The sequence below is a fragment of the Python bivittatus genome, unplaced genomic scaffold (assembly GCF_059951505.1).
Source record: "Python bivittatus isolate LINGU-HERP-01145 unplaced genomic scaffold, Pbiv_v1 ctg000200_np1212, whole genome shotgun sequence".
Classification (NCBI taxonomy): domain Eukaryota; kingdom Metazoa; phylum Chordata; class Lepidosauria; order Squamata; family Pythonidae; genus Python; species Python bivittatus.
The window spans coordinates 2,660,467-2,687,928 of record NW_028277040.1 but is presented as its reverse complement, the minus strand read 5'-3'; the positions used below and the strand labels follow the sequence as shown (position 1 = coordinate 2,687,928).

The window sequence follows — 27,462 nt, the reverse complement described above, 5'->3', positions numbered from 1 at the left end:
TGTAAAAATATTCTCGGTTGCCCATGGGGTATCCATGGGGTGATCATAGAAACTCTTTTGCTTTTATTGCTTGATGTGGGGCATATGAACTTTTATTTCTGGAATTAATTCTGTCATATGCATCATCTGTGTTCCATCATTTATTGATGTATTGTTGTGTTTGGTTTTTCGTTTTGCATCTGGCCATTGCTCTCTCAAATAAAGTTACCAAAGGCCGATTTATATAATAATTTCTGAAGTGGGAAACAGTAACAAGCACCGCAAACTACACCCCCCATCCCACACCTGCATTCTCCATATATGGAAGTGGGGATTCAAAATAGTTCATCCTTCATAACATCCCCAGACACAGCAGGAAAACCATCCAATTTGAAACACAGCTTTGTGAAAGGACTTCATTTCCATTCACTACAAGGAGGTGGATCTTCATTTTGATTTACAAACATGGGTGTCTGCACAGGAAGTAAGTGGTGGGGGCCGATAGAAATAATGATACATGCCTGATGATGTCATAACACAAATGCTGTAAGTGACATATTTGCATCAGGACTCTATACTTAATGGCAAAACTTGCATGATTATGTCATTGCATGCCTAACATGTCATTTTGGCATCAATCCAGCTTGCTGTACATTGTGCTGTTTGTAAATCTGCTTCATCCGGGTGATTTGACTGAAACTGCATCAAATGAAACAATTTTCGGAGTTTGCATGGAAAACTTCCCAAGATCATTTATCGCACAAGCTTGGAGATGAACCCATACAACATCTCGACTTTCTTTGGTCTTTTATAATAAATGTCTGAATCTTGCATTGGTCTGTTCAGTCTGTTTACTGAGTTCATTGAGGCATATTACCTGGTAAAAGTATGTAGCTTGCACATTAAGTCATCTTGAAATCTTTGGTTATACTCATACAAATGCCAAACATGAATAGATAAAGTACATTAGTTGCTATTATGCCATTTTATGTATTACAGAAATATTTTATTCCATAGATAGCTGTTTATAAAAGCATTGATATCTATCCCATAAGGCTTACCATTATAATTACAATTTAATAAATAAGACAATAAAACAATGCCATAAAAACAAACAGCATATTAAAATGAAATTCAACCAGGTATTCTATTTTGAAAATTGTTTTATACTATAATAATAATAACAGTAATAAGGAAAGGAAAGATTTCTTTTTTGTGGTAGCAGGAAGGGAGTTCAATATGAAATGAGGTTTCTGGGATTATGCAAGTAGCAGTGAGCAAGAGTTCCGGCATAAATGAGGCTCTGATATGTAGCACCCTTATCCAACAACCCATGGAAATGGAACTGAGTCAGAAAACATCATTTGATTAGAACTCTACTCAGCTTTTGACTGGAAATATATTTTTCTCTAAAAGTAAATGGAAAAAGACTAGCCTCTAAACACTGACAAATAGCCTGTCTTTTCTCAGGATAAGGAAAATAATTAAGGACTACTCCTACTCAAATTGGGTTAAAAAACCACTGCAATGTTTCAAAGAGTCTGTTTGCAGGGCTAACTGCCCCATGCGCTGCCTTTTGAGCATCATTATCACGCCTCTATGAACATTGTAGACAACTTAATTAGTTGAGCGGAGACTACGCTGTGCAGGCAAAATTATGGGGAGCAGGGAATTACATTATTAGTTGAGAACAAAAACAAATAACAAAGAGAAAAAGCTATGGATGTAAACCTGACACAATAATTTTTACACACCACTTCCCTTAATTAACTTTCAAGTAGTAGAATGACTGTGTCAAACTTTAAATACAAACGTGAGGAGGAGCAAAATTGTATACAGATGATATACACAATCTGAAATACTGTTTTCACAGTCTAAATCTTTTCTATATTTATTTTAGAAGTAGTGATAGCGGCCAATTTATGGTTTACATCCATAAACTACCACACCTTGCTGGCCACACCTTTTGCAGTAGCCGAACACACGGCAAATGTGTTCCCGAGGCCATTCTCTTCCAAGATGCAGAACTCACATTTTTCCATCTTGGCTTCCAAGGAGTAGCTATTGTAAAAGTGGGATTCAGCATTCTGCTCTTGAGGTCAAAAACTAGAGTTAAGTACTGCATTTCAGCTCATGTCTTATTTATTCCAGATCAAGCCTTAAGGTTTGGGGAAGATTAAGGCAAATGATATTTCTTCCCACTGCTCTATATGAGATCAGATTCAGCAGTGAGGGACTCCTCCCTCCCCTCCAAGGTTCTGATCTTGACAACTGACATTTTTGGCCTTAAGTTTTGCCTTCAGTCCAGCTGCAAGGATGAGTGGCTCAAAATTTTTCACTTTAAAAGAATTGCGAAACTATATTTGTGTATGTGGTTTTATGTTGCATTTTTAATGCTGTTTTAATTTTGTACACCATCTAGAATCCATTGATCTTTGTGATAGATAAATCTAAATCTAAATGAATAAATAAATAGAAAACGTGTAATGATAAATGTATTAGCAATGAATCAATTTGTGTGTGTGTTCCATACTAGTTTTCACTTTCTGGATACATTTTGATATGATCTAAAATTAATTCTGAAAATAGTTTATATGAATTTTCTTCTGCATATTAATGATGGTTAGAAGTGCTATTTGTATAATAAAATAGCCCCATGTGTGGCACTCATATGTATGATCACATCAAACTTCCTTTTCACACATTATTTTAGCAATGCTTAAACATGCATATGTTTACAACGTACAGGCTCTTTTTGGCAAAATGTACAGGACATGTATTCTATTGTGTTCACATTCTGCAAATTTTTAAATTTGCTCCTGATACAGGTGTACCTTCAGCCTAAAACACGCAAGTCTTGTTACAATTAAATATTGTTTTAAACTTTTCTATGAATGCCTCTCCCTGAGCCTTTTGAAGTTGCAAGTGGACCAAAGAAACTGAAAGCTGCAACAAATGGCTTATTGTCATGCTGTTTATGTAACATCTGGGCATCAAAAGCAGAAGAATGATGGATTCCTTAACGTGCTGCTACTGCTTTGCAGTAAAGACTTTAGTTTCTTCACAGATATTTGGAACAAAAGGATTTTCACACACACACACACTTGACAACCCTGTGACCTGTTGGGTCCTCCTTTGAGAGAAAGGTAGTGCAGTCTAATGTGACCAGAATGAACATTAAATTTTAGGCTGACCATATTTTTTTTACCCCAATGCTGGATGGTCCTGTGATCATCTAAGAAGAGTATATATCGTAAGTAGAAAAATAGTTATAGTGGCAAACAAACTTCAATAATAAGTCAATATTTATTTACCTAACAGGTAAAAAGAATGACCATGGGCGGGCAAAAAAGCAGTAGGAGCGGGAGTGATTTCTGACTTCCTGCCAGCTTCCCCATTGACTTTGCTTGTGGGAAGCTGGCAGGGAGCACTGGAAATCATTATCACAATGGCCACAACTTTGCAAATAAAACTGGTCTGAAGATCATGGAAATTTCAACTCCACAGAAGTAATGGGTCCTGGATTTTTTACGTATTCTTTAAGATAGCAGATTTTAGGTACCTTGATTTAAAAATTGTTGCGGTATAATGCACCGTTTGGGCTAAATTAAGGGTACAAACAGACAAACAGTTAAACACAATGAGAGTTTTAGTAGCATATATATACAAACAAACACATGCATGCATACATACAAGAATGAAATAATCAAGGCAGAGAAAGACAGCAGTGCTTTTTAGGCATCTGGTATATATTTGCAGGAAAAAGAATAAACCTTTACCTCAGTCTCTAGGAACCTTCGTAAAGCCCTCTTTTTTTTAATGCTCTTACGTCTCACATAAACTGCAAATGTAAGGCCCAAAATGACAATGATGAAGAGTCCTCCAATCACTCCGGCAGCAATCAGGGGGGTTCTGCAAATCAGGACCCAAGAATAACTCTGAATCACAGGAATAAGATTGTGTGCATACGTTCAAATTAAACTTTAGAAACACATGGACATTTATGGAATTGTGCTGTTAGTTTTGCTACATTCTAAAACAAAAACAGAGTAAGGGTATGACAAAGGATTTCTTTACCATATTTGTTCCGGGATTGTTTGTTTTTAGAAACACAAACAAACCAACAGCCATCATGCAAGCTTTGGGGAGAAAGAGGGGACTAGATGGATGAAAAGGCAGTCCAACATATGGTTTAAAAAAAAAAAACTTAATGAAAAAACAAAGGCTTACATGAAAATGCTTAATGGAGAAATCCTACAAAGCCCAATATCGGTTGGGTCCTTCTTCCCTAGGGGACCGTCTTCTCCAGACAGAATCTTCCCTCCTGTAAGCCCCACTAGGTGGACCAGACCAGGAAATCAACTCCACAGGAAGGCTAACCTTACTCTTATTGAGACTGGCCATAAAAACAGAATCTTGCAAGTCTGTGCTGGACCTCCTTCTCCTCCTCATAGTTCAGTGAATTGGGGGCAGGGAAGGGGTGTCTGTCTGAGCCACTTCCAAACATCATTGGGACATTCTGGGTTATAAAAATGTGTTAGCCATTGTGGCCTTGGCAAGGGAGCCTGCATATCTCCATTAAGGTCATCTTCTGTGCTCTCTACAGTACCTTACACAATCTGGCCAGGAAAGGATGCTGCAGATACCTACACCTAGAAAGATCGGGGTGGGGTGTGGCATTCTCAGTGGCTGCCCTCTCAGTCAGCCCTTTGTGGTCAGGCCAGTCCCCATCCTTTTATCCTTCAGGAAACAGGTGAAAAAACACCCTCTTCCACAGGGCCTTTGGAGAGTGAGTTTTAATGAAAGACAGAATTTAAAAGATATTTTTTAGAGGCTTTCATTTTTATGTTTATAGGTTTTTATGGGTGTTGCAGTGTAACTGCTGTCATTTGAGTAGGCAGCATGCAAATATTTGTAATAAATAAATGAATCCACGTTTGTGCATTAAGGTATGTTGCCCCTTTCCAGTACGACCTCATGATCATTCCAGCAAGCATCATAGAAAAAAAGAAGACAGAAAAACCACCACAGGCTGGCTCATTGTTAGCAGCACCCCAGACTTTTTAAAACCTTGAACTATCTACTTTGTACGCTTTTGTTAAAAAAAAAAAAAACTGCTAGCCCCATCCAACTCTCCTGTTTTACGCCTGCCACCATTTTTTCTTTATAAAATCCCAACCCGAAAAAGTGCCAGATAAAAATGCAGCACAGCCCTGTGAAAGGAAGCAACAGAAGAAAGCAGGGCCAGTGAATTTAATTAGCTTCATCAACCATTTCTTGTATCGAGGGCCATTTCTCTGGAAGGAAATTCTTCAAGGCTTACTGTACTATTGATTGGTGAGGAAAGAGCTGAAGTTGGGCCAGCCTGCTCTCTTCTGGATGGATCCCATCAGATCTGTCTTTTCAAGCCTTACTTGGACTGCCAGGTTTGAGGAGTTTGACTGCTGTGTGAATATTAACACAGTCTCCATATAGTTCACAGTTTCTGCACTTAACTCCATTAACATTCTTGGTCCTTCATCTGCCCACACAAACTGAACACATAAACACTAAGAAAAGTTGCTGCCAAAGCAAAGATTTTAACTTGATTGCTCTTTATCTGTACAAGGGCTAGATGCTAACACTTGACCCATAACATTTATTCTTTCCAGTGTCATGAAGACTGTTTAATGACTTTGGATGCTGAACACCATCTGCAGAAGATGAGTTAATGAACACATTCCTTGCCTGATATACTACAGTATTGTAATAGCTGTGACTGACCTTGGTTCACATATATCCACCAAAAGACACTGACATTATCATATTTAAAACAGAATGGCACTCTCATTATCATCGGAGACTACAAAGGTAATCTATGACTATGAAAGGAAGACTATAAAAGTTAAATGCAAATATTTTCCTTGCTCTTTCTTTGTCCTTAAGGCAAAATGGAGTAATTTGATTTCTCCTATCCGGTTCTATGTCCATCCTAAGCATTTCTTCTGACACTGAACAGATCAAACTGTACTCTAAATTGATTGGGTTCACAGATCATACTGTGCTATAAAACATGATTTACAAACACAATGGCTAAATGTGCAGAACATGCTACCCAAAACCAAACAAACCACATTGTGGTGTGACCTGGTATGTTAATCAAGCCAGTATGTGATGGATCCCTATAGCCAAAACAAAGATGTTTTGGCCCAATATGCTGCCAGAATGTGAAACTGTCTAAACATTAGATGAGTTCTTTGGAGAAAGACTGGAGGATAAAAGTAATTAAGAATACTATTTCTAAACTTTTGGTACAGGTGAGTTGCAAAGCGAATACTTTATAAAGATACATTAGAAAAAAGCGTTGACTTCTTAAATAGTAATGAAAATTAGGTTTAATCTAGAATAGATTAAGAATGTTCATGATAGCAATGTTCCTATATATGGTACATGGATGAGTGCACATATATGCACACACATGCACACTTTCACATACAGAAGGCTATAGGCTAGTTAGATTGCCCGTCAAAGAGAGGGAGAAACCTGATGTTGCAGTTGCCTCTCACCTTTCCACCAGCTCAGAGCCAGACTATTTCTGAGAACTGAAATCCCAACCTCAGGATGCCATGCCTAATTCCATGGCAAAAATTAGAAGGACAGTGCAAGGGTTAGATTAGGCAAGTCAAAAATGCAGAGGCTGAGGCCAGATTTGCTGCTACTGTCCTAACACAGAGGTGTCACCCTCCTCCCACCAAACCAAAAAAGTTTGGCTCTCATCCTGCAGGTAAGAGACAGAGATAGGAGAATTGAACAGTCAGATGTGCTATTATTGGCTTAAGTGAATGGCTTTTCTAATGTCTGCAGTAAACCTCTTATCAAGAGCTGTGTTCCTGAATCTCTTCTGTTAACCTTCTAGTTCAAGCATTGCTCTGGATGAAGTCTGACAGGTAGGAGGGAAAGTACTGGATCTAAAGAATCTGTGATCTGATGCTCCACCTAGCACTCATGTTCTGTGCAGTTACTTTTAAATTTGGGGGGGAGGGGGGGCTTCATTCATATTTGAATTTCCCAGAAGCATACCAAACAGCCACCCAAAACTGTTGTATCTTAGTTCACCTCCTAAAAGCATCAGCATACATCATCCTGCCACAGCTGTATAGAATGCAGGAATGACAGAAGTTGATGACGTTGTTACACCTTGGGATAAACAACTGCACTGGAGAATCATATGGCATCAGTGACAGACACAAGCATATCATTGATTTACATTATGCAGATTTCAGGGAAATAATTAAAATGTGGTGAGATTATATAGGAAAAATTGTAGATGCAATCGTACAGTATTTTATTTAGTAGCGCTGAAAATAGGGAAAATTAACAGATGAAGCTTCACAGACTTCTATCACATTTGTCTGATGTTGTTAAAAGAAACAGTGGTTAATTTAAAATATCAGGTTGTCTAATTTAGCTTGATTTAACCATGTCCAAAAAAAAGAGCTAAATCCTCTACACTGGCCTTTCAGGTGAAACAAGTCTGGTCTAATGGAAAGAGCCATTCTTTTTATATCTTGTTTATATTTATTTTTTTTAGAGAAAAAAAGGCAAAGACAGAAAAATGAACAAAAACCTGCTTTCCAGACAGAAAGAGTCTAGTGACTGCCTGCCCAAAAAAGATGATTTGCAGACTGAACCTGTAACTTTTCCCCAGATTGTTTTTCTTGCCTGAAACTTCTCTGTTAAACCCTGCAAATTGGGTTAGGGTGCACCAGGCATGCTTCAATCATATTGCATGTAGTTCACTCTGTTTATTTTGGTATATTAAACAAAAATGTGCTTTCTGCAAATGTAAGCACGTAGCACACTGTGCAGAAACACACTATATGCCAAGAGGTCAGTTTGCTATGGTGACATCCATTCTAGTTGTTCAGCAGTAGCTCCGATGTGGTTGGCATTTAGCAGGTAGCAGGAATAGCCGAGTAAAATTAATCTGATGTTTTCTTCCAGTATTATTTAATTGGGGAACTGAATCAAGTATGCATTATGCACTGCAATATTGATGGAAAAGAAATGACCATGTCATGCTGTGGGAATTTAACCAAGTGAAACAAAAATTTTTAAAGCTTTTGAATTTTTTCAACAAGATAGGACACAGTCTGCAAATACAGTAAACACTTTTGAGGGAATCAGATTCCTTTAAATCCTACTGAGAAGGAAGGAAGGCTGGCTGTAATTATGTTGCTTCTGGATAGAATGAGATGACATTTGTAAACACTTTCCTTTTGTGAGGATAATCCTACCAAGTATCAGGCAGATAGATGCAAGGTGTTGTGTAAAAAGAGCATTTACAAATTTGGGGTAATAAACACAGAAATTAGTGTGCAAAGTTAATGAAAACTAGACAAGACAACTGCTTGGGGAATGAAGGGATTTTTTGTTTTTGGATGGAGTTACATAGCATTTACTCTAAAGTACACTGTTTAAGCAAATATTTTTCAATGCTTTCTTATGACCATTTGTAATTAACTGATGTATTACAATGGCCATTCAGTATTCTTTATTTTGGAATTATCACCTCTACTGCAAGCAGATGACCATTTGCTCAAACACACTATGACTGGAGAGACCCTATGATTAGAAGGTAGATGTGACCCTCTCCCTCCCCCCTCCCCCCCCATATTGGCATTTTTTCTTTTTTCTTTTGGCCATTGTTTGAAGATTTTTACTCAGTTTGGCAGAGATTACTCTACAGGGATTCCTTTTCATCCCATCAGGCATGGTTTTAGTCCAAAGCAGTTCAACTAGATTCAGGATCTGGCTGAGGTTATGGCCTACCTCTGTTAGAACCAATCAGATAGCAACGTTGAGGCCAGGAGGAATCCCAGCCAGCATTGTGGAAGCACTCGGCTTTTTGTTTTTGCCTGGACAGAAGCCCCCTCTTACATTTATATAGTCAGCTGCAGCCAAACTGGTGCCTTCAGTATAAATAGCAGCTTAGATATACCCCAATAGTTACTAACAAGGGCAGGTCTTCCTGTCTTAGTTAGTTTACCCTGCAAAAGAAAAAGAAGTTCCTGTCCCTCACCAGCTACTGCAATAACTCCTTGGCTATACACTTTTCATACCAAAACTGTTTGGCTTTAATCCCTGCCTTCAGGCAACAGGAAGTAAGCAAGTCCTCAGAGCTTTAGAGGGCTGCTGATAGCCAGATTAGGTAGGACTAATGTGGCAATAGTCAGCTTCCTATTTTCTTATCTTTTATGGGATGCGTGTATTCTGTTCGTGGAATTCAATATGGAGTACTGAATATGAGACAAAGGCTCATATTAAGTGATCACTGTCTTCTTCTGTTGCCTGTCAATACTGTTTTTCCACTCAACGTTATAAATTAGGATAAGACATGTTCATACTCTGGGACTATTGTGATCTTCTGGATTCTTCTTCTAATCCAGTTGTGCTTTGCTTTATTAAAAACAAAAACCCTCTAGAATGAGGCATTCTAAAAATTCTACAAATAAAACATGAGCTATCAGAGTTGTTCCTATAGTTCTCCTTCTTTAAATTTTATTTCAGTAAGACTAAGCCTGGATCTGATTTATATTAAGCCAGTTGAGGGGAATCAGAAACTTCAGTGGGTATTACAGGGGGAAAAAAAACCCTCAGTATTGCAATATGCACATAAAATATGCAAGAAAATCCACCTCTGATTCACCTTTGTAGAAAAGTACATTCAGCAAATGCATATTTAATCTATAATGCAAGGGTCTGTGTTTGTAAAACTTTTCTGTAGCAGCGTCAAATTAATCATCAACTATAAGTTGGTCATACTTTTTTTTCTATTTAGGAATGAAAAGCAACAAATCCCTGTACATCTAATGCAGATCTGATATCTGATAGTAGCAGGATACACCTAGAATGCAGATCAGTATAGCACTTGCAATGTGATAAAATAGTTTGAACACATTACCTGTATTTTGTTTTAAGGTGGTGAATGCATGTTTAAACCTGTGATATTTGTCTTGGTTTCGGTCAAATACTGAATTTTACTTGAATATAGAATGTAACAGGCCACTCAAGCAGCCCTAAATTATGTCTGCCCCAGAGTCTCTGGAAATTCTATCCAGCATACTGTTGGTTAGAATTCTAATAAATTCCCCCAGAATGAACCAGTATTTACACTTGCACACAAGCTGCCCCTCTAACTTTCTAAGTATGTGAGAGAATAAATTCCTGGGCTCATAAAGTTCAAGAATTCAAGGTAGCAGCAAAACAAACACAAAAACACAAAAACAATCTATAATATCTGATATCCTTTGATGTGACTTTGGGAGTTGCTACCATTACAAGTATAGTACAAGTACAGTACTCTATCTGTGTAAATACTACCCAAGTAATAGCAGGATTATAACATCTCAGATGACTGTTGAAGAAGAAATAAAATAAAAGTCTGGTATAAATTAGACAAGGCTTACAGGCTGCCCAATATTGTGCCAGCAAAATGACTTCCAAAGTGGGCATTTATGATCAGAATACTGTGATTTGTAAAGATATCTTCTTGTATCCTTATAGTGTTTTTCATTGTGACTCCCACCTTTTAGAACCTGCTTGTCACTGAATACAAATGTTCTAGTTTTAGCATATATTGATTATGTTTATGAAAACATTGACTCTTGATTATTTATAAGGTTGTTTAAGCCATGTTTGTTTTATAATGAATATTTATTATATGGTTTATTATTGTATATTACCAGGACATATAATCCATGACAGGAAGTAGATAAATATTTTACATAAATAACATTTTACAGCAGAAATATTTGCTAACTATGTCTCCTGGAACTGTGTTCCAGAAAAAGACATTAATAATTTACCAGAATTGGGATGAAACTAGGCTTTGGCACCTTCCATTATATTCATTTTCAGACCAAACCTATGCAAAAATTAATGTTTCCAACTGAATTAATTCCCTTATAAGCATAAATAAGATGAAGATTGGACAATTTATTGAAATGTAGTGGCATAAGCAAGGAATTAGAGTGTTTTCATACAAGGATCTTCTACTCATAAATTATACTTGGACAAAATAGTTCTGATCCTCCTAATTTTCTTTGCAATATTTCAAAACTCACCATCTTGTACTTAGAATTAAAATTCAAATCAACATTTGCAAAACACCCTTTCTGGATAGCTAAGTAAATGCAAATAGTATACAGTTCTGCTGTAAATGAATTGATCTATTATGTTCAATAGGTGTCGGAGAACAGCTGACCTATCCTGCTACATATCTTATGTCAGATATTGCTGAATGCTGAGTACTGCATATCTTCTGTATAGCAGCTGCCAAACATTTCTGGTATCTCAGGAGTTGTATGTCCATAGTGGCCAACCTTGACATTTGTTGCAGTTTTCCTTAGCTCTTTCATAATATGCTTTGTACTATGGTGTTTTTACATTATTGTTTATTTGGTAATAATTGTAATTTCAACATTTTGTAAGCTGGTTGGATGATAGAAAATTCTGACTGTACTTAGAACAAATTGGATAGTATAAGAGATTTGGAATCAGAGTCATGATGTAGGGATGATCTAATTCTTCCCCACAGTATAATATGCCTGCTAGTTATCTATTTATTTATTAAGGTTTCTATACAGGTAGTCTTTGTTTAGTGACCACAATTAGGACCGGCAACTTGGTCTTTAAGCAAAGCGATCACTAAGTGAAACCACAGCTGTGCTTTTGATCTTACTTCAGCTTTCCTTTGTTTTACAGACCTGTGAAGGTTGTAAATGCAAGGATTAGTATCAATGTTACTCTTTCATCACTGTCGTAACTGAGAACTGTCACTAAAAGATGGCCACCTGCACTGCTAAATTCCCACAGGTTGTAAGCAGCTTTAAGAAAATGCCACAACAAAGGTTAAAAATAATAATTTAAAAACCCAACACATAAATACCCCCAAAACAATGACATTGCCATCTCACAGGCTTAGAGCAAACCTCCATATCCCAAATGCCCTCCTAAAGAGCCAGGTCTTTGCAGCCCTTCAGAAGCCCAATAAGGAGGAGAAGGACTGGATATCTGGGAGTGAGCAATCCCTCTTTTTCTGATCTCACTGGCTGGGCAAATTGAGCCTGGAGAAGACAGTCATATAGGTACCAGGTCCTGAGCCATGACAGGCTTTAATGATGACACCACCTTGAATTGCACCCAAAGGCTAACTGGCAGCTAAAGTAGTGGTGTCACATAGGTAAATTTCTATTTGCTCCTTACTATGCCGGAAGCTGCATGCTGGATCAGCTGAAGTTTCCAAATGGTTTTCAACAGAAGCCTCAGGTAGAGCCAACTGCAGTAGTTCAGCCACAAGGGGATGAGGGCATGAGTGACCATGCACAATGGTTCCTGATCCAGAAATGGCCACAATTGCCACAGAAGATGCAATTGTGCAAAGGTTCTCCTGGCCTTGGCCTCCATCTATATTCCAGCAGGGACTAAGAGTCCAGGAGAACCCTCAAATTGAGAGCCAACTCTATATGAGGGAGCACAACCTCATCTAGAGTTAAAGATGGAATATTTCTGGATTTGGTAGGCCTTTCAATGCACAGTCACTCCGTCTTTCTAGGATTTACCAGAATTGAGCTAAAACTAAGCTTTGGTGTCTTCTATTTTATTCATTTCCAGACCAAACCTATGTCTGTTTTTCCCCATTCAGACTCTGACAGCCTCCAGGCACCAGATCAGGATTTCCACTATGCTGCCTGTTCAGCCAGAGGTAGAGATGTATAACTGATGTACCATCTACATTCTGATGATACTATACCCTATGCTGCATAAATCTCTCCCATCAGTTTCATTAAGTTTCATAAACAACAGGGGGAAAGGGCTGACCCCTGAAGCACTCCATAATGGAGCTCCTACAGATTCAACCTCTTTTCCCCAACACTAAAACTGACCCCTCAAAAAGGAGAGCCACTATATAATGGTGGTCTCCTCTCCCAACCTTCAGAACTAGTCCAGGAAGAGACTATGTTTATATTTCTTTTTATGAGTGGATGCTATTAGGATGCCATGGGAAGCAAAAAAATTAGAACCCCTTTTCCTTTGCAGCAGAGGTACACTAGACACACTTTCTTGTAAGTGAAGAAAGTAAAAGAAGAAATCCAATTATAGATTTCTCACATAGCCTATAGTTGAATATCACTTGTCAAATGCAGACAAATAATGCTTCATGTCTGATTCTATAACATTCTCAATGCAGTTGTATGCCTGCTCTCCATTATCATCAAAAGTTGACTGCTACTGTAATATCCTTTCATGTCAAATGCTGATATTGAACATAACATTCACCAGCATTGGGAGAAGAGTCACACAACCAGAAAATATTCAAAGGATATTCTCCACTGAACTTCAAGCAAGATAATTTAAGAATTTGACATCTAATTCCTCCCAAAGGTGATATGTTGATAAGAATGTATGTCAGCTTCAGGAGTATTAGGTTTAGAATAAGGTAAATCTATTAAGGGATAGGTGACCCCCCCCCCACACACACCCTTCTGCATAACAGAGGGGAAAGAAAATTTGGCAGCACTATGAGTCACACTCTTGTCGACAGCACCTAATGGGAAAATGGAAGGGAGGGAGGGAGGAGCGAGCTAAGAGACTCTCAGGAAATCCATATTCAGCATCCTACCCGCTCTTAGCTTTCAGCCACCCAGAAATGTAACTGGCCTCTTGGCCACCAAAAAAATTTTATGCTCCTGCTCTGATTAAATGGAAAAACAAATGGTAAATCAAGCTTGTTATCAGAAAACTACTGCCTGTACCAATGCCATTACTTCTAATCCTTTCTGCTCTTCCTTTTCTTTTCTTTTTTAAGCTTTCCATTGTCTTTTTGTTACTCTTGTTGTGGTTTTTAATTGTTGCTGCTGTTCCATATTCCTCTAGCCTCCAGGCCTCACTGCATACTTTACTAAGATCCCTAACTCCCATTCTGACTTTCTGGAGCTTTCACGACGACAATTGACAGCCGAGAAAAAGAAGGCAAGAACAGAGATAGAGCTTTTCCTGTAGTTTATTGGATCCTACCTAATCAATCCAAATCTCTCTCTCTCTCTGCAACTGATGAAAAGAAAAAAGCACTGATCCAGTAATGCCCAGAGCAACCGCATGAGACATAATGCAGTTGTTCCCTATAGACCCAATTTAAGTCATTCTTCCTATGAAAAAGAAGGGATAAGCATGAAATGGGTGTCTGCATAATAATAAACTACATGACAGTTAATATGATTACGTATTACCCTAATACACCTGTACTTACAGCAGATAAAATTTCTATCCTGTAATTCTCCTCATGTAAACTTTTCCACTATGCTCTGATCTCAAAATTGGGACCATAAATATCAGGCTAGATGAAGCATGCCTTCATCACATTACCACATGTGGTCCCTGCTGACTTTAAAAGGAACTCAAGTAAGTAACCACACAATCTGTTTACCTCTTGTACAGAGATAAACATGCTGTGGTTTGGGTATATTAGATCTGCCACTCTATCTGATCCAGAGTTCACTGACAGCTATCCCCACAGTAAAAGAGATACTTTGTGCAAGCTAATATTTATGTTAGAAAATAGGTTCTGTTTCTCAACTTAATAAACAGTAGGGCTCTTCGGAACAGGTGGTCTTCCTTGGGTTGAAACTGCAAACAGTGGCAGAAATTTAGGCTTAGCGTGTAAGTTCATCTACTGAGGTTCTCGGGTCTTTGTTATTAATGAGGCACTAGAGAATCTTGGAATATTCCCAAGTAGCAGATTTTGTGTTTCTTTCTTCTTAATGATGCACTCCTTTCAGGTGTTGTTTGTAATTACAGCTAAATGAAGCTGTAAAAAGTTAAGCTCAGAATAAACAAGATCTCAGTGTTCCAAATAAATTCCCCACCGCCACCACATCAAAATAGTTATGACAACCAGAAAGAAAGAAAAAAGAAGAGCTAACTTGTAACTTGAAAAGGATCCACTCTTACAGATACAGAGATTTAAATCAAATTTGGTACCATAACAGAAGTATGCAGTGCGCCAGAGGCAGATAACCTGGTGCCCTCTGGATATTTTGGACTATAATGTGTATAATCCATGACAATTGGATGTATTGCCTAGAGCACAAATATAGTCCAAAGCATCTAATAACCAAAGTTCCTACTACTAGTCTATGGAGTAAATAAGTTACTCTGTCCCCTACCAAATACCCAGATTATTTCTTTTTCTCTTTTGCAGGGGATGGATCCCTCTGTGAAGAAAGATACTGATATTCGGGGAAATAATAAAGCATTTTTTTCAACAGCAACACCTACATTATTTTTATAATGTCAGTACTGCTATCATTCACTTCTAAAAGTTCAGTTTTCTAATATTAATTTGAAAGTAATAGTTTAATGAATGTTCAAAATCATAGGGATTTTTTTTAAAAAAAATGAAACAAATCCTAAATGTAGCAATAAGATTTATACTTAACCTTTTCAGAGCAATAGGATTAATTTGGCATCTAAACTGAGAGAGGGATCTGCAAAGTTGATGAAAACAGTTTCAGTTTTGTTGGGTTGGACTATTCAATGATAAATATTTTAATTCCTCAATTATGTTTTTCTGGGATTGGCTGCATTGGGGCTATAATTATTAGTTCCCATAATCCTTGATGTCTTGGCTGTTTTGGCCAGAATCTTATGGTACAGTAACTGGAAAATACTTTGTCTGGTTTTGCAGTGTGTGTCTATGCCACTCAAAAGTCAATTTTTTCATTTCAGCTTAGAAACATTTTCCTCTGTAACTATTTCTGTGCCGGATTTTTAAAAAAACCTTATTTAAGTAGTTTTCACTTAATTATATAGTGTACAATTATCCTATAAATAACTTGAACATATGGAAAACTGTAATCGACACAGAAGAGCATAGTGCTATAAAAATTAAGTCATCTACAAACATTCAGAACTTATTAACGGCAAGTTTCCCTTTCCTATCATGTATTCTGTGTTGCTGAGGTACTGTGAAATTATAATGAAATCCTGCTGTGAAGGGGTTATCAAACACAAGGAGGAAAAGGTTTCACTGCTTTACAAAGGATTTGCTGTTAATTAGCTTTTGTATACATACACCGTCAACAGAAAAAGAAAGCTTGGTATTTGTAAAAGGTGATGCGAAAGAAGAAATGTGCTTTTGTTCAACTGGAAGAAAAGATGAAGAGCATTAATATCTGCAGACAGTTTTACCCAACCATTTCTCTGTGGGAAAGACTTGGCTAATTAGTTCCTGCTAGTTAAAAGGGGAAATGTGAAAATAAGGGGGACCATTATTTAGGGTATAAATCAATACATACATCTGATTAGACAAGGAAATATTAAAACATTGTTTCCTTATGCTGATTACATCTGCCACATTATGATTGCTTATCTACCAGAAAAAGAGAAATGGTTCCCTTTGTTTTATGGATTCTTTTGCTCTTAATTATACCTTGAATGCTTGCTGTGAAAGCTGAAATGTTGGCAATTCTTTTCAAAATACAGTCATGAATGAGCTCTTCAGATGGACTGCTTGGCTTTGAATACTGTACCACCTTCTGGCTCAAGATATTTCATCTGGTACACAAATGAAGTTCCAGGTGCTTACTATAACATACCAGGAAGGCAACTGGTGACGTATGACCTCTATAAATTTCACAGGACTGAGCCATGCCTAGGTAGCAGAAGATAAATGTTGCAAAAGGAGTACTGTGACAAAAGATCTCAGGTGGCAGAATGGGGATAGACTTTGGAGTGTGCCTGCTGGATAGAATAGTGTCTAATGGTCTCATAGGGCAGCCATTTTATATATTCATTGCATCAGCAATGACCGCCCTGGGCTGGCTGGCATGGAAGCTAAGCAGGACCAGCCAGATTAGCCCTCAAATTAGGAAGTCTCCAGGGAATCCCAGCGCTGAAGGCTATTCTGGGAAGTTGAAAATCATTCTGGAAGATGGCAAGGGCCAACCTCTCCCATCCTGTTGCCAAGGAAACAGCCCATGAAGTCACTACTAAGTGAGACTGTATATTTACTTTAAATATTCATCCCTCATTCATGGAGGAGGGTGGAAGAGAAATTATGGGTTTGCATTGGAGAACCTTACATAGTAGAAGTATCCCCCTCTTCTCCTTTTCTCTTTCTTCCACTATATTTCCCCCTTCAGAACCAAGCCTTGGTTCCCTCAGGTGAAAGAGTGGAAAGTATAAAATAGATTGCCTGAATTTCTGGCTTTAATCATGAGGCATCATTAGGCTTGCCATCACTTAATTGGTTTGGGCGGTTTATGGTAGGGTGCAACATGCTCGCTCTTCCATTATGGCAAAAGGTTCCAATATTTGGCATTATCAAGATTAGTAAGCTGCTTGTTTCCACATCTCTTGCTCTCCTTGTCTTACAGCACTGTACAAGGGGCTAGTGGGCTGATGAGTTAAGAGTGAAATATTGAGTTGATTCATTTCTGGACATTAAGGAAGCAATCATTATTAGACCTGTGGAGTGATTTGGATTAAAAAGAGGGAAAAGTGAAAAGGGCTGCTCATGTAGACCTCTTTAAAATTCTTTAAGGAAACAGCATTCTTCCTGGAGCTGCACAATTCCAGAAAATGATGAATTTGATTCAAGGAGATGCCGGTACGTATATACCCATACATATTCCAAATTACTTTTCTCCTTCAAATCCAGATTACTGCACAGCCCTAATCACTATTACTATCCATTTTGTTCAGTTTTATTGTCTCAGTTTGTCTTCTGGTTGCCCCAACTGGTAATATATACTGGGAGAAGGACAGGTGGAATGAACCTGGCAATTATCCCAAATCTTTGAGCTGCTTCCGGTATCACTGAACACAATGTCATTTAGGACCAGTTACCTACAGCTGGGATTGGGAGTGTTGTATTATCACTTGTAGATGGTAGTTCTGCAAACAATGTCTTTGCCTTATGACATTTACACTTATATTTTGAGCCACTTTAACATCTACCAAAAAGAATTCTAGGTAAAGTAATCTAAAATGAAGTGACTTCTATTACATTTCTCCTTTTCATTAAATTCAGATAAGATAAAGAAATGCTGAATATGTGTTTGAAATCAAGCATGGGCTATAGAAGAGACTGGGTATGCATTTTTGAGCTAAGACATGGACTGCAAAATTCAGAATAGTGTGCAGTGTGAAGGATAGATATGTGATGCTTTTGTGTGCTGGCATTCTGTTTGAAAATCCCAGCCTTCATTGCTACAGTATTCATTCAACTCAGTTTTTCATGTTTTTCAAACAATGAGTGATAATAAAGCTCATTCCCAGCACAGTTAAAAATGATCATTCATGAAATGACCATAATAAGTGCATGGCAAAAGCTTGGAACAGCTAGGTACGTGGGGAACACAACAATGAGCAAGCTAGAAGCCATCTGCCAACCTACCAAATTATTGCCAACTAATTCTGGCACAGCCTCCATTCCTCTCTTCTTTTCTCTTGGCATGTGCTTCCCATGCTGGTTTTAGAGCTGATGAGCCCATTCTCTGACAGTTGTTCTGTGAGAGGGAATTCTTTACTGGCAAAACCTGGGGCACATCTGGCTCCTTAGTATTGATAGATAATTAGGAGATTATTCCTCTACATGTTCTCCTTCTTCTGTTCCAAGTCTATATGTTAGCATGGATCAGTGTACAATTCTTCTGAGTTTACAAGCGATATCTATCTATCTATCTATCTATCTATCTATCTATCTATCTATCTATCTATCTATCTATCTATCTATGGACAACATAGGGGTAGGACTTTGTGGGATCCTCCTTTTAAATATGGATACTAAAATCATCAATCTAATTCTCAGTCAGAAATATCAACTTTTTGGTCAATTTAGTAAGCTCCTAGCCTGATTCTATGCTCAGAAGTAAGCCATAACGTGTTCGGTAGGATGTACTCCTTTGCAGAGATCTGCAAGCCTAAGCAATTGCTATAATTATGTATTTGTGCCGGGGGAAACTATTGAATGGAACAATGTCCTAGAGCTGAAATGCGTTTGTTTCTGTTCCTGGATCGAATAATCTTGTACCCAGTCTTCTATAATGTATGTATTGCTGAACAAAGTTTCTGGGTAGGCACAGGAATAGTTAGTTATTGGGCTGAAATAAATATATTATAACAATGCCTGACTATATATGGCTTTCTGCTGATACACAATAGTTTGGTTAATGTATAATCTAGCCTCAGGATTAAAATGTGTTATAGAATGCGCATTTGTGTTTTTACTCAAAATTGTACACTGTAGTATGAGTCAACAAACACCTCTACAAGAATCATCAGATAAATAAACTGAATTCTTCAATATTTCAGAAACAACTATTTCTGTAAGAGACAACTATATCTAAATACAAGTGATAAAAAACTAGGTACTACATTTTACAAGGTGCTATTGATCTAAAGAAAAGGAAACTTAACAGACTTAAGGTTAGTGCAGAATATTTGAGGCAGAAAATCATATTAACCAGTTTGATTAGTTTGGGACATATAACAAGAAAGGATCCATTACATTTTTCAGTTTAACTTGCTACTTTAGAATAATATTAACTGACTTGCCTGAAGTGAGGAATATTTTTTTTTTTTTTTTTTTGGTGCCTTCAACTCAGTGTTGACTCCTGGCAACTACCTGGACAAGTCCCTGCAGTTTTCTTGACAAGGTTTTTTGGAAGTGGTTTACCATTGCCTCCTTCCCAGGGCTGAGAGAGAGTGACTGGCCCAAGATCTCCCAGTTGGCTTTGTGCCTAAGGCAGGACTAGAACTCACCGTCTCCCAGTTTCTAGCCTGGTGCCTTAACCACTACACCAAACTGGCTCTCATGAGGAATACTTATAAGTAAATTTATATTGGTGCTGTTGCAACACGATTTGTTCCACCCTCCTCCCATACAGGGTAGTGTAGTTTGTTACACAGGCTATAGAATCTCTAAAGCACTCTAGGCTGCCTTACACAACCTCCATTTAAGTCTCCAGTGAAAGTACATTCTCAATATTCAAATATGAAAAGAATCACGAAAGTATGTGGCAACTGCAATCTTATGTTCGAGGATGCATGCTTAATTTCATTTAATTCAGTAAGCGTGAATTGTATAGAAAGTAGCCTAAAAGGACTTGAGTTCACGCATACAAATCTAGGGTCCCACTCATCAAACTGGGTAATGTGATTTTCCTGCTCCTTACAAACAAAGAACAAAAAAGAACCAAAAGTTGGGATGGTTGATGTTACCTAGCGTGCTGTAGTAATGTGGACTGGCGTGTCCACGGATAGTAAATGCAGTCATGACTAGTGGGGCCTCTACACCTGCAGGCAATTACAGAACAGAAAAGATCATTCACCATTCACAGGGGCCATGCACACACAAGCACCTTTGCGCACACATGGAACATGTGAGGTGTGGCAAGAGGAGCAAGTGCTCAGCAAGTACCTATCCATGAAACCAATGCAGTCCTCAAGGCGTGGGCCTATGCACCTGCAGCCAATCCAGATGAAGGTGGGGAAGGGAGAAGAGAGACAGAGAAAACATGCATTAGGCATTTTATAGGTAGAATCATCATCATCATCATCATCATCATCACCATCATCACCGTCGTCATCATCCCTCCATTTTCTCTTGCTCCAAAATAGTTGATTACAATATTCCATCACTCAGTCATCATGAACCCACTGCTGCAAATGTTTTTCAGTTCAAAATACATTGTGTTATTCTCTGCTGTTTGTAAAATTGCAAGGCTGAATCACTCTGGATATGTATTGTGATTCTTGAGCTACTTACCTCAGGACAGATAATAGCAGATATGCGTAAAAATGACTAGAGACAAGTTTTACCTGCCAAGGCGAGGACCTACATGGTTCCTTAATGCAACAGACTGATAAATTCAATCATAAGTGACTATAGTAGGGTTGTGGGTTAAAAGACAACAATTAACATTTTCTCTCTTTCAAGGGGCATAACTACCATTCAAATATTCTGCTTCTGTCAGGGCTGGATGAAAAGTAATTATGTTCATCCAGTGTGTGTATTTATTAATTGACCAAATGATTAACTGATCAAATTTAGAAGGCTACCCAACTGCATTAGGTACTCTGTGCAGCATACAACATTAACAAATAGCAAGAAACAATATAACAAAGAAAAACTGTGTGTCAGGAAGAATAAAACCATCAGACTAACATGTAAAACCATATCAGAGGCTCACCACTCACCCTAACCCAAGGCCAGGTTTTTAAACACTTTTTCAACATGGTCCAGGTAAGGCCCATATGAATCTATAGGGGATGCTGTTCCAGAGGGCAGATGCTGAAACAGAGAAGGCCCATTTCCTGGGCCTCGTCAGCTGGCATTGTTTAATCAGTGGGATGCAGAGCATGCCAACTCTGTTGGATTGTACAGGACAGGCAGAAATGATCAGAGATAGGTAGTCACCAGAGATCCAGGTTCTGTGCCATGAAGGGCTTTATTTGCAGTAACCAGGAACTTGAATTGCATCTGGAAGCTAACTGGTAACCAGTGCAGTTCACAGAGCCACAGTGTTACGCATGCATACCATGCCACAGCCATCGCTGCCCGCATTGCTGCATGCTGGACCAGCTGTAGCTTCCAAGAGATCTTCAAGGGTAGCCCCATGTACGACACATTGCAACAGTCCAAACATGAAGCGACTAAGGCATGAATGAAACACAGACTCCTCTTCATCATCACATTCAGCACAAAAACGTCATCAGGAATTCCTTCCCCTCTCTTGAAATCTAAAATGCCCTGATGAAAGCAAGTGTTCTCAGTTAAGTTTTCAGGGAATCCTAGCATCCTAACAAACATTTGCCTTGAGTATTCAAGGCACGGGTGCCAAGCCTGCCAGTCCGTTTTTATAGGTCAAATATCTACTTGGAGATCTCTTTGCAGGGCTGGCAGGGAATGATGTGGTAGTGGCACTCTGCATTTTCTGAACAGTTTTTTTTTTTAAATACAATTTCATTCCAGTAGTCAAGCTATTACAGAGAATTAAAGATTATATAGAGAAGCATTTTGATTTTTTACCACCATTCCTATTCTGAATCAAGCCAGACACCCCATGTCAGTCACTGCTTCCATTTTTTCTTAAAAAAACATGAAGGAGCATTATAAATTAGAAAATAAAAAGGAAGTAAATTAATTTATTCAGGTCATAGATCACTAAATCCCTGACAGTCTTGGCAGGGAGAGGAATAAGACAAAAAATCCCAACATCTCAGATACTCATTATGACTACTTAAAGTCCCCCCATCATCACCAAATGACAGACTGACACATTTTAAAGGAGCGTGTGTGTGTTTGTAAGAATAGCTGAAAAAAGAGTAGTCACACTTTTATTTTGCGTAGCTACTGTTATTAATACAGGTAGGTAATTTTTAATTACGCTTCCAGCCTGTTTTGAACAATGGCAAAATAATATGTTTGTTTCATGTTTACTAATATAAAGATCAGAAAGTTATTAGGAATCACATTTGGTTTATCCAAACCCAAACTGTTTGCTTCAGGAGACAATTTTGCTGGTGTTTTACAGTAGGTGCTTAGCAGAGACAATTGACAAAATTCATTTTTTCATAGCTTGGTAGCTTGGCAACCTTCCAAAATGTGTGTGTAATTTTTTTAGGAAGGGCTATCGGAATAAAATGTCTGTAAGAGAAACATCAGAGGCTTGGTTCCACACAGTATATATGTATCACTGCCCAGGTGCATTCATTTCATTCACCACGGCTTCCAGAAATTTCAGCAGAAAGACGCCACAGGACAATGTACTGATGAATAAGATATTTGCCTGGAACAATTTTCTTCCTTGTCTATCTGAACCGTATAAGCTGTATTCAAACTCACCAATGGGTTTAAGCCAGTATTTTTATTGCCCCTATCTTTAACAATCAATACATAGACATATACTAAGTAAAGAATTTCCCCCTCCTATTACAATGACAGAAGGGTGCAAAAAATTCCAATTGTTACATTTCTATATTTTCAGCTATTTTTAAAGGTTCAAAAAGAGAACTAATATCATTTCAGGACCTTATATTTCAAACTGTATAAGTAAAGTTTTCATGAGACTCTGTTGAATGTAGTATTTAATCTGAGCTATACAAACTATCTTCCATTATTAAGCCCCTCTGAAATGTCTTTTCTTCTTCCCAATAGTAATCCTTTTTTTTTTTTTTTTTTACTATATAACCCAGATTTTAAAGGGCCAAATAGAAGATACCTCTACCACAAATTCTGGGATGTCTTTGCAATCTTAGTTTCATTTCCCTAAAAGCTCTGTTGTAATTAGATCTGCAAAACCAGCAAAAGGTCTCATTTTGAATGGCAACAGCTGTTGACATCAACATTTCATTGAATTATTTACTGCTTTAATTTTAGCAGCAAAACAATAAAGGCCTCTTATGAATTATTATTTTACAGAATTAATTTGTTGTTTGTCTCTTGGTTTTGGTTAGAGATTGCCCAACAGTCTCATTGCAAAGTAACTCAAGTGGCCCATATTAAATGTTCAAAGTCACCTGACTTAAGCTGCTGCAATGCTAAGCTTCACTTATTGTAATGAGAAAAACTCTTCTCTGCATTTGAAAATGCTCTTCTCCAGAACCTGGCTCTATGTTCTGTACTGTTGCCAAGATAACAGCATGGGCACGTCCGTGAAATCACCAGGAGTCAAGCTTGAATTGAAGAAGACATTTTTATATACCAAGTGCACCATGGCAGAACAGGTTCTGATGGTTGAGAACTTTGTAGGAGGTGTGGTGAGGTAAAAATCAAGTTACTAGTTTTCTTTCTCTGATAACTTTTTATTTTTGCTTTGTGCTTAAGGTTCCCTAAAGAAAGGAAGATTCCCAACTAAAAAAAATGTTTACAATGGACAAGAGTGTTTACAAAGAAGAAAAGCTTCCAGAGAATACAAGAGACTACAACTCCTCTAGCTTTCTTGACCTGTACTTTGAAAAAGAATTCACAATAGTCAGAACTTGCAGGTCATTTTCAGGACTGTTTTAGAAAGGTTCTGACTTCCAGTGAAATCAAAGCACACTTCTAAGCATTACACTAACACTGACTGAATTATTTGTGTGGCATTTTCTAATCAACACATTTGGCTGATACCCGGATCAAATTCAGCAAGTCTAGTAGTGTTTTTTAAAAAATGATTCATTCAGAAAGTACTCTTACAAAAGGGCTTGGTTCTTCAAGCATCATCATTATCCTTTGAAATGTATTCCATTGAAGTCTTCTGGAAAAGGGTACTTTGTTTTAAATAGTGTCTCATGACATCTGCTCTGTGAACATTAATGCCAAAACATGGTAATCAGAACCAAGGAGAAGGATCTTAAATAAATATGAATGAGATCCTGTATCTGTGCCAACTTTCATCATAAGGAGCATTGGGAATGCTTCCGCACAAGGGGCATTCACAGAAAACAAGAGCCATTTTAATAGATTTAGGAGAAAAGTGTTAAACACAAGTCATGTATCATAAGAACTGAAGCGGAAATGTAATCACAGATGCCTAAAAGCAAAACCTTTGCAGATTATGTTGGTTGCCAGATATAATGGTTTTCTATTTTGGTGACACTTTATTCAATTAATATGGTGCTGTAGCTGAAGGAAAAAATAATACAGGTATAGATATTTCATTGTCTTTATAAAGACATTCTAACCAGCACTAATTAGACTTTCCTAACTGTAGGAATTAGAATTAGCTGATCATGTAGAAGTAGTAGGAAAACTGGGGGAAGGTAACGATGTAACACTGGAGTTCTTGATGTTAAGAGAAACTAAAACTGAAGATATTCAAACATGTATCTTGGACTTTAAAAAAGGGTGAGAATTAAAAAACACAGCAATATAATGCATGGTAGGAGAAGTTAGAGAAGAGGATTGATGAGAATCATAAAGAAAGTTCAAGCTTTTTGGAAAATATACCTCTTAAAAAGGAGATATTAAAAGCAGAATTGAAAATAATTCTAGTGAACAGAAAAATGAAGGAAAGCAAAACCAGTGTGGCTAAATAAAAAGCTTAGTGAAGATCTGAAAACCACATACAGGAAAAGGAAGAAGTGCCAGGTTGTGATGGAAGACCATAGACAGATCACCTGACACTGTAGCGCTGGTGTCAGGAAACCATTGGCAAAAAGGGCTTTGGGGATATATTCAGAAGGAAAGGAAAAGAAAAGGATCAATATATTGGCTGCTCAACGAAAACAGCAAAATGCTAATACAGCAAATATCACAGGAAAGGCAGAGATACTCAATATTTACTCTTCTCTTCTTCTTTTAATCTGGTCTAACAATCAAAACTCTTCTTCTTTCAGTCTGGTCTAACAAACCTAGGTGTTCTGTTAGGAAACTGTGAAGAGCAGGATGACAGGGAAACATTGAACCTTGAGACTTTTAACCATGTTCATGTACCCTATCTTTACTTTGAATTAGTTTAAGACCAGATGGATTGCATCCTAAAATACTGAAAGAACTGGCTGATGGTGTGGCTACACCCTTATATATTTTCCCCAAATAATTCTGGAGAACTGACAAATTGCCAAATGACTGGAGGAGAGCAAATGTTGTCCTTATCTTCAAAAAGTGATAAAGATTCAGCAAACTACAGACTCCGTCAGTCTGGCATCCAGACTTAGGAAGATTCTGGAGTGGATAATAAAAAGACTAATATGGAAGCACCTTGAACACAGTGTAGTAATTACCAGAGGTCTGCATGAATTTTGTCAATTTGTCAAGGGAGCAAGCGAAGCTGCTGCTGCCACTGCTGTTCCAAAGCTTACAGTCCTTGGGGATTTTAACTTGCCACTGGGGCAGCACTGAGACTGGGGCTGCTCAGGACTTCAGCAAAATATTTGACAAAGTACTCCATGACATGTTTATTATCCACTGTGGATTGGATGGCATCACAACTATGTGGATTAAAAACTGGCTTGAAAATTATGCTCATGGAACATTCATTGATAATTCCTCTTCAAATTGGAAAGAGTGACTGAATGGGGTGCTTCAATGAGCAGTCCTGGTTCATCTACTCTTCAACATTTTCATTAATGATTTGGATGAATAGGTGGAGGGAATGCTCATCAAATTTGTAGGTAATACAAAACTGGTGGATGATATATTGGAAAACTGGGCTGATGGTAACAGAATTAAATTTAACAGGGATAAGTACAAAGTTTTTCACTTATGAAACAAAAATCAAATGCACAGCTATTGGATTGGGAATACTTGGTAACAGTACATGTTAAAAAGTTCTTGGAATAGCACTTGATTGCAAATTTAATAGGAGCCAAAACTATGAACTGGCTCCAAAGCACACACATTTATTTTAGGCTACATTAACAGAAATATAATTTCCAATTCATGGGAAATCATTCCACTCTATTCTGCTTTGATCAGACCTCACCTTATATCCAGGTGTCAGAAAGATTCATAGAAATCCTTTTTAAACCAATTCAGAGGAAGTTGACTGGAGTACTAGAAATGCGTTTAACGGTTCCTTCCAAATTGGAGCTTCTATTTTTTATGGATTAATTTCTACTTACTATTTATATATCATAGTTGATGTGTGGAATCCAATTAAGAGGTTTTGCTAGTATTAGCAAAAAGAGGGGGGTAATTTTCTCTCCCTCTTAACACTAACCTCAGCCTCCAAATCTTGAGGTTTGACAATACAATAGGATGGAAGAGAAGGTATCCCTGTGCCAGCTGACTTCCTTTGGTGCCACACTGAATTAGGCCTGGTTTGCATTGCATTTTATGCTAACATAAGCAAAAACAGAAATTCAGTCCATTTACCTCTTTAAAATCCTCTATTCCAGTGTTTCTCAATCTTGGCAACTTTAAGACATGTGGACTTCAACTCCCAGAATTCTCCAGCCAGCATGCTGGCTGTAGAATTCTGGGAGTTGAAGTCCACATGTCTTAAAGTTGCCAAGATTGAGAAACACTGCTCTATTCTATTAGAAAATTATCATCATTTGTACATACATTACACAGATACAGAGAGATAAAAGATCAACTGCAACCCTCACCTTCACATGTGAGACACTTAAAGTTGATGTAAAGAGCAAGGCAGCACACCTTACCCTACCTATACTCCATGCATTCAGCCAGAGGTCTGAAGGTAGCAAACATGAATTCAACCATTAATGCAATCTAAGAGTTTTCTTCATTAGAGTCACATGGAAAGGGGCACTATCATTCTAGTGAAGGCAAGACTACCTCACCTTCATATCTCCCAGCTGAACACAAAAAGGATGAGAACGGTAAGGGGAGGGCAGCATTCTCAAATGCTGAGGCAAACACACACAAACATACTTATAAGCATGCCTGCTCACATGTAGCCTCTCATGTTCTCTACATGCAGTATTATATATACAGACATAATTTTACTTTTTTTTCTTTTAGCACAGGTACTCTTTGTTTTTGTT

At 37.9% G+C, this 27,462-nt stretch overlaps 1 protein-coding gene across 5 annotated transcripts in view; it reads right to left on the bottom strand.

Moving 5' to 3' along the window:
• ERBB4 (erb-b2 receptor tyrosine kinase 4) overlaps positions 1-27,462 on the bottom strand; it is a 904,250-nt gene that overhangs the window by 174,560 nt on the left and 702,228 nt on the right. For 3 of the 5 annotated variants that reach the window (XR_015795175.1, XM_088135586.1, XM_088135588.1), the window contains exons 16-18: positions 20,444-20,488; positions 20,245-20,319; positions 3,759-3,891 (exon numbers count right to left, since the gene is read on the bottom strand). Coding sequence is in view for 4 of the 5 variants with exons in the window: in XM_088135586.1 (XP_087991712.1) it covers positions 3,759-3,891; positions 20,245-20,319; positions 20,444-20,488 (253 nt within the window). In the remaining variant the exon portion in view is untranslated. The remainder of the gene's footprint in view (positions 1-3,758; positions 3,892-20,244; positions 20,320-20,443; positions 20,489-27,462) is intronic. The other 2 variants (XM_088135587.1, XM_088135589.1) reach the window with 1 other exon arrangement.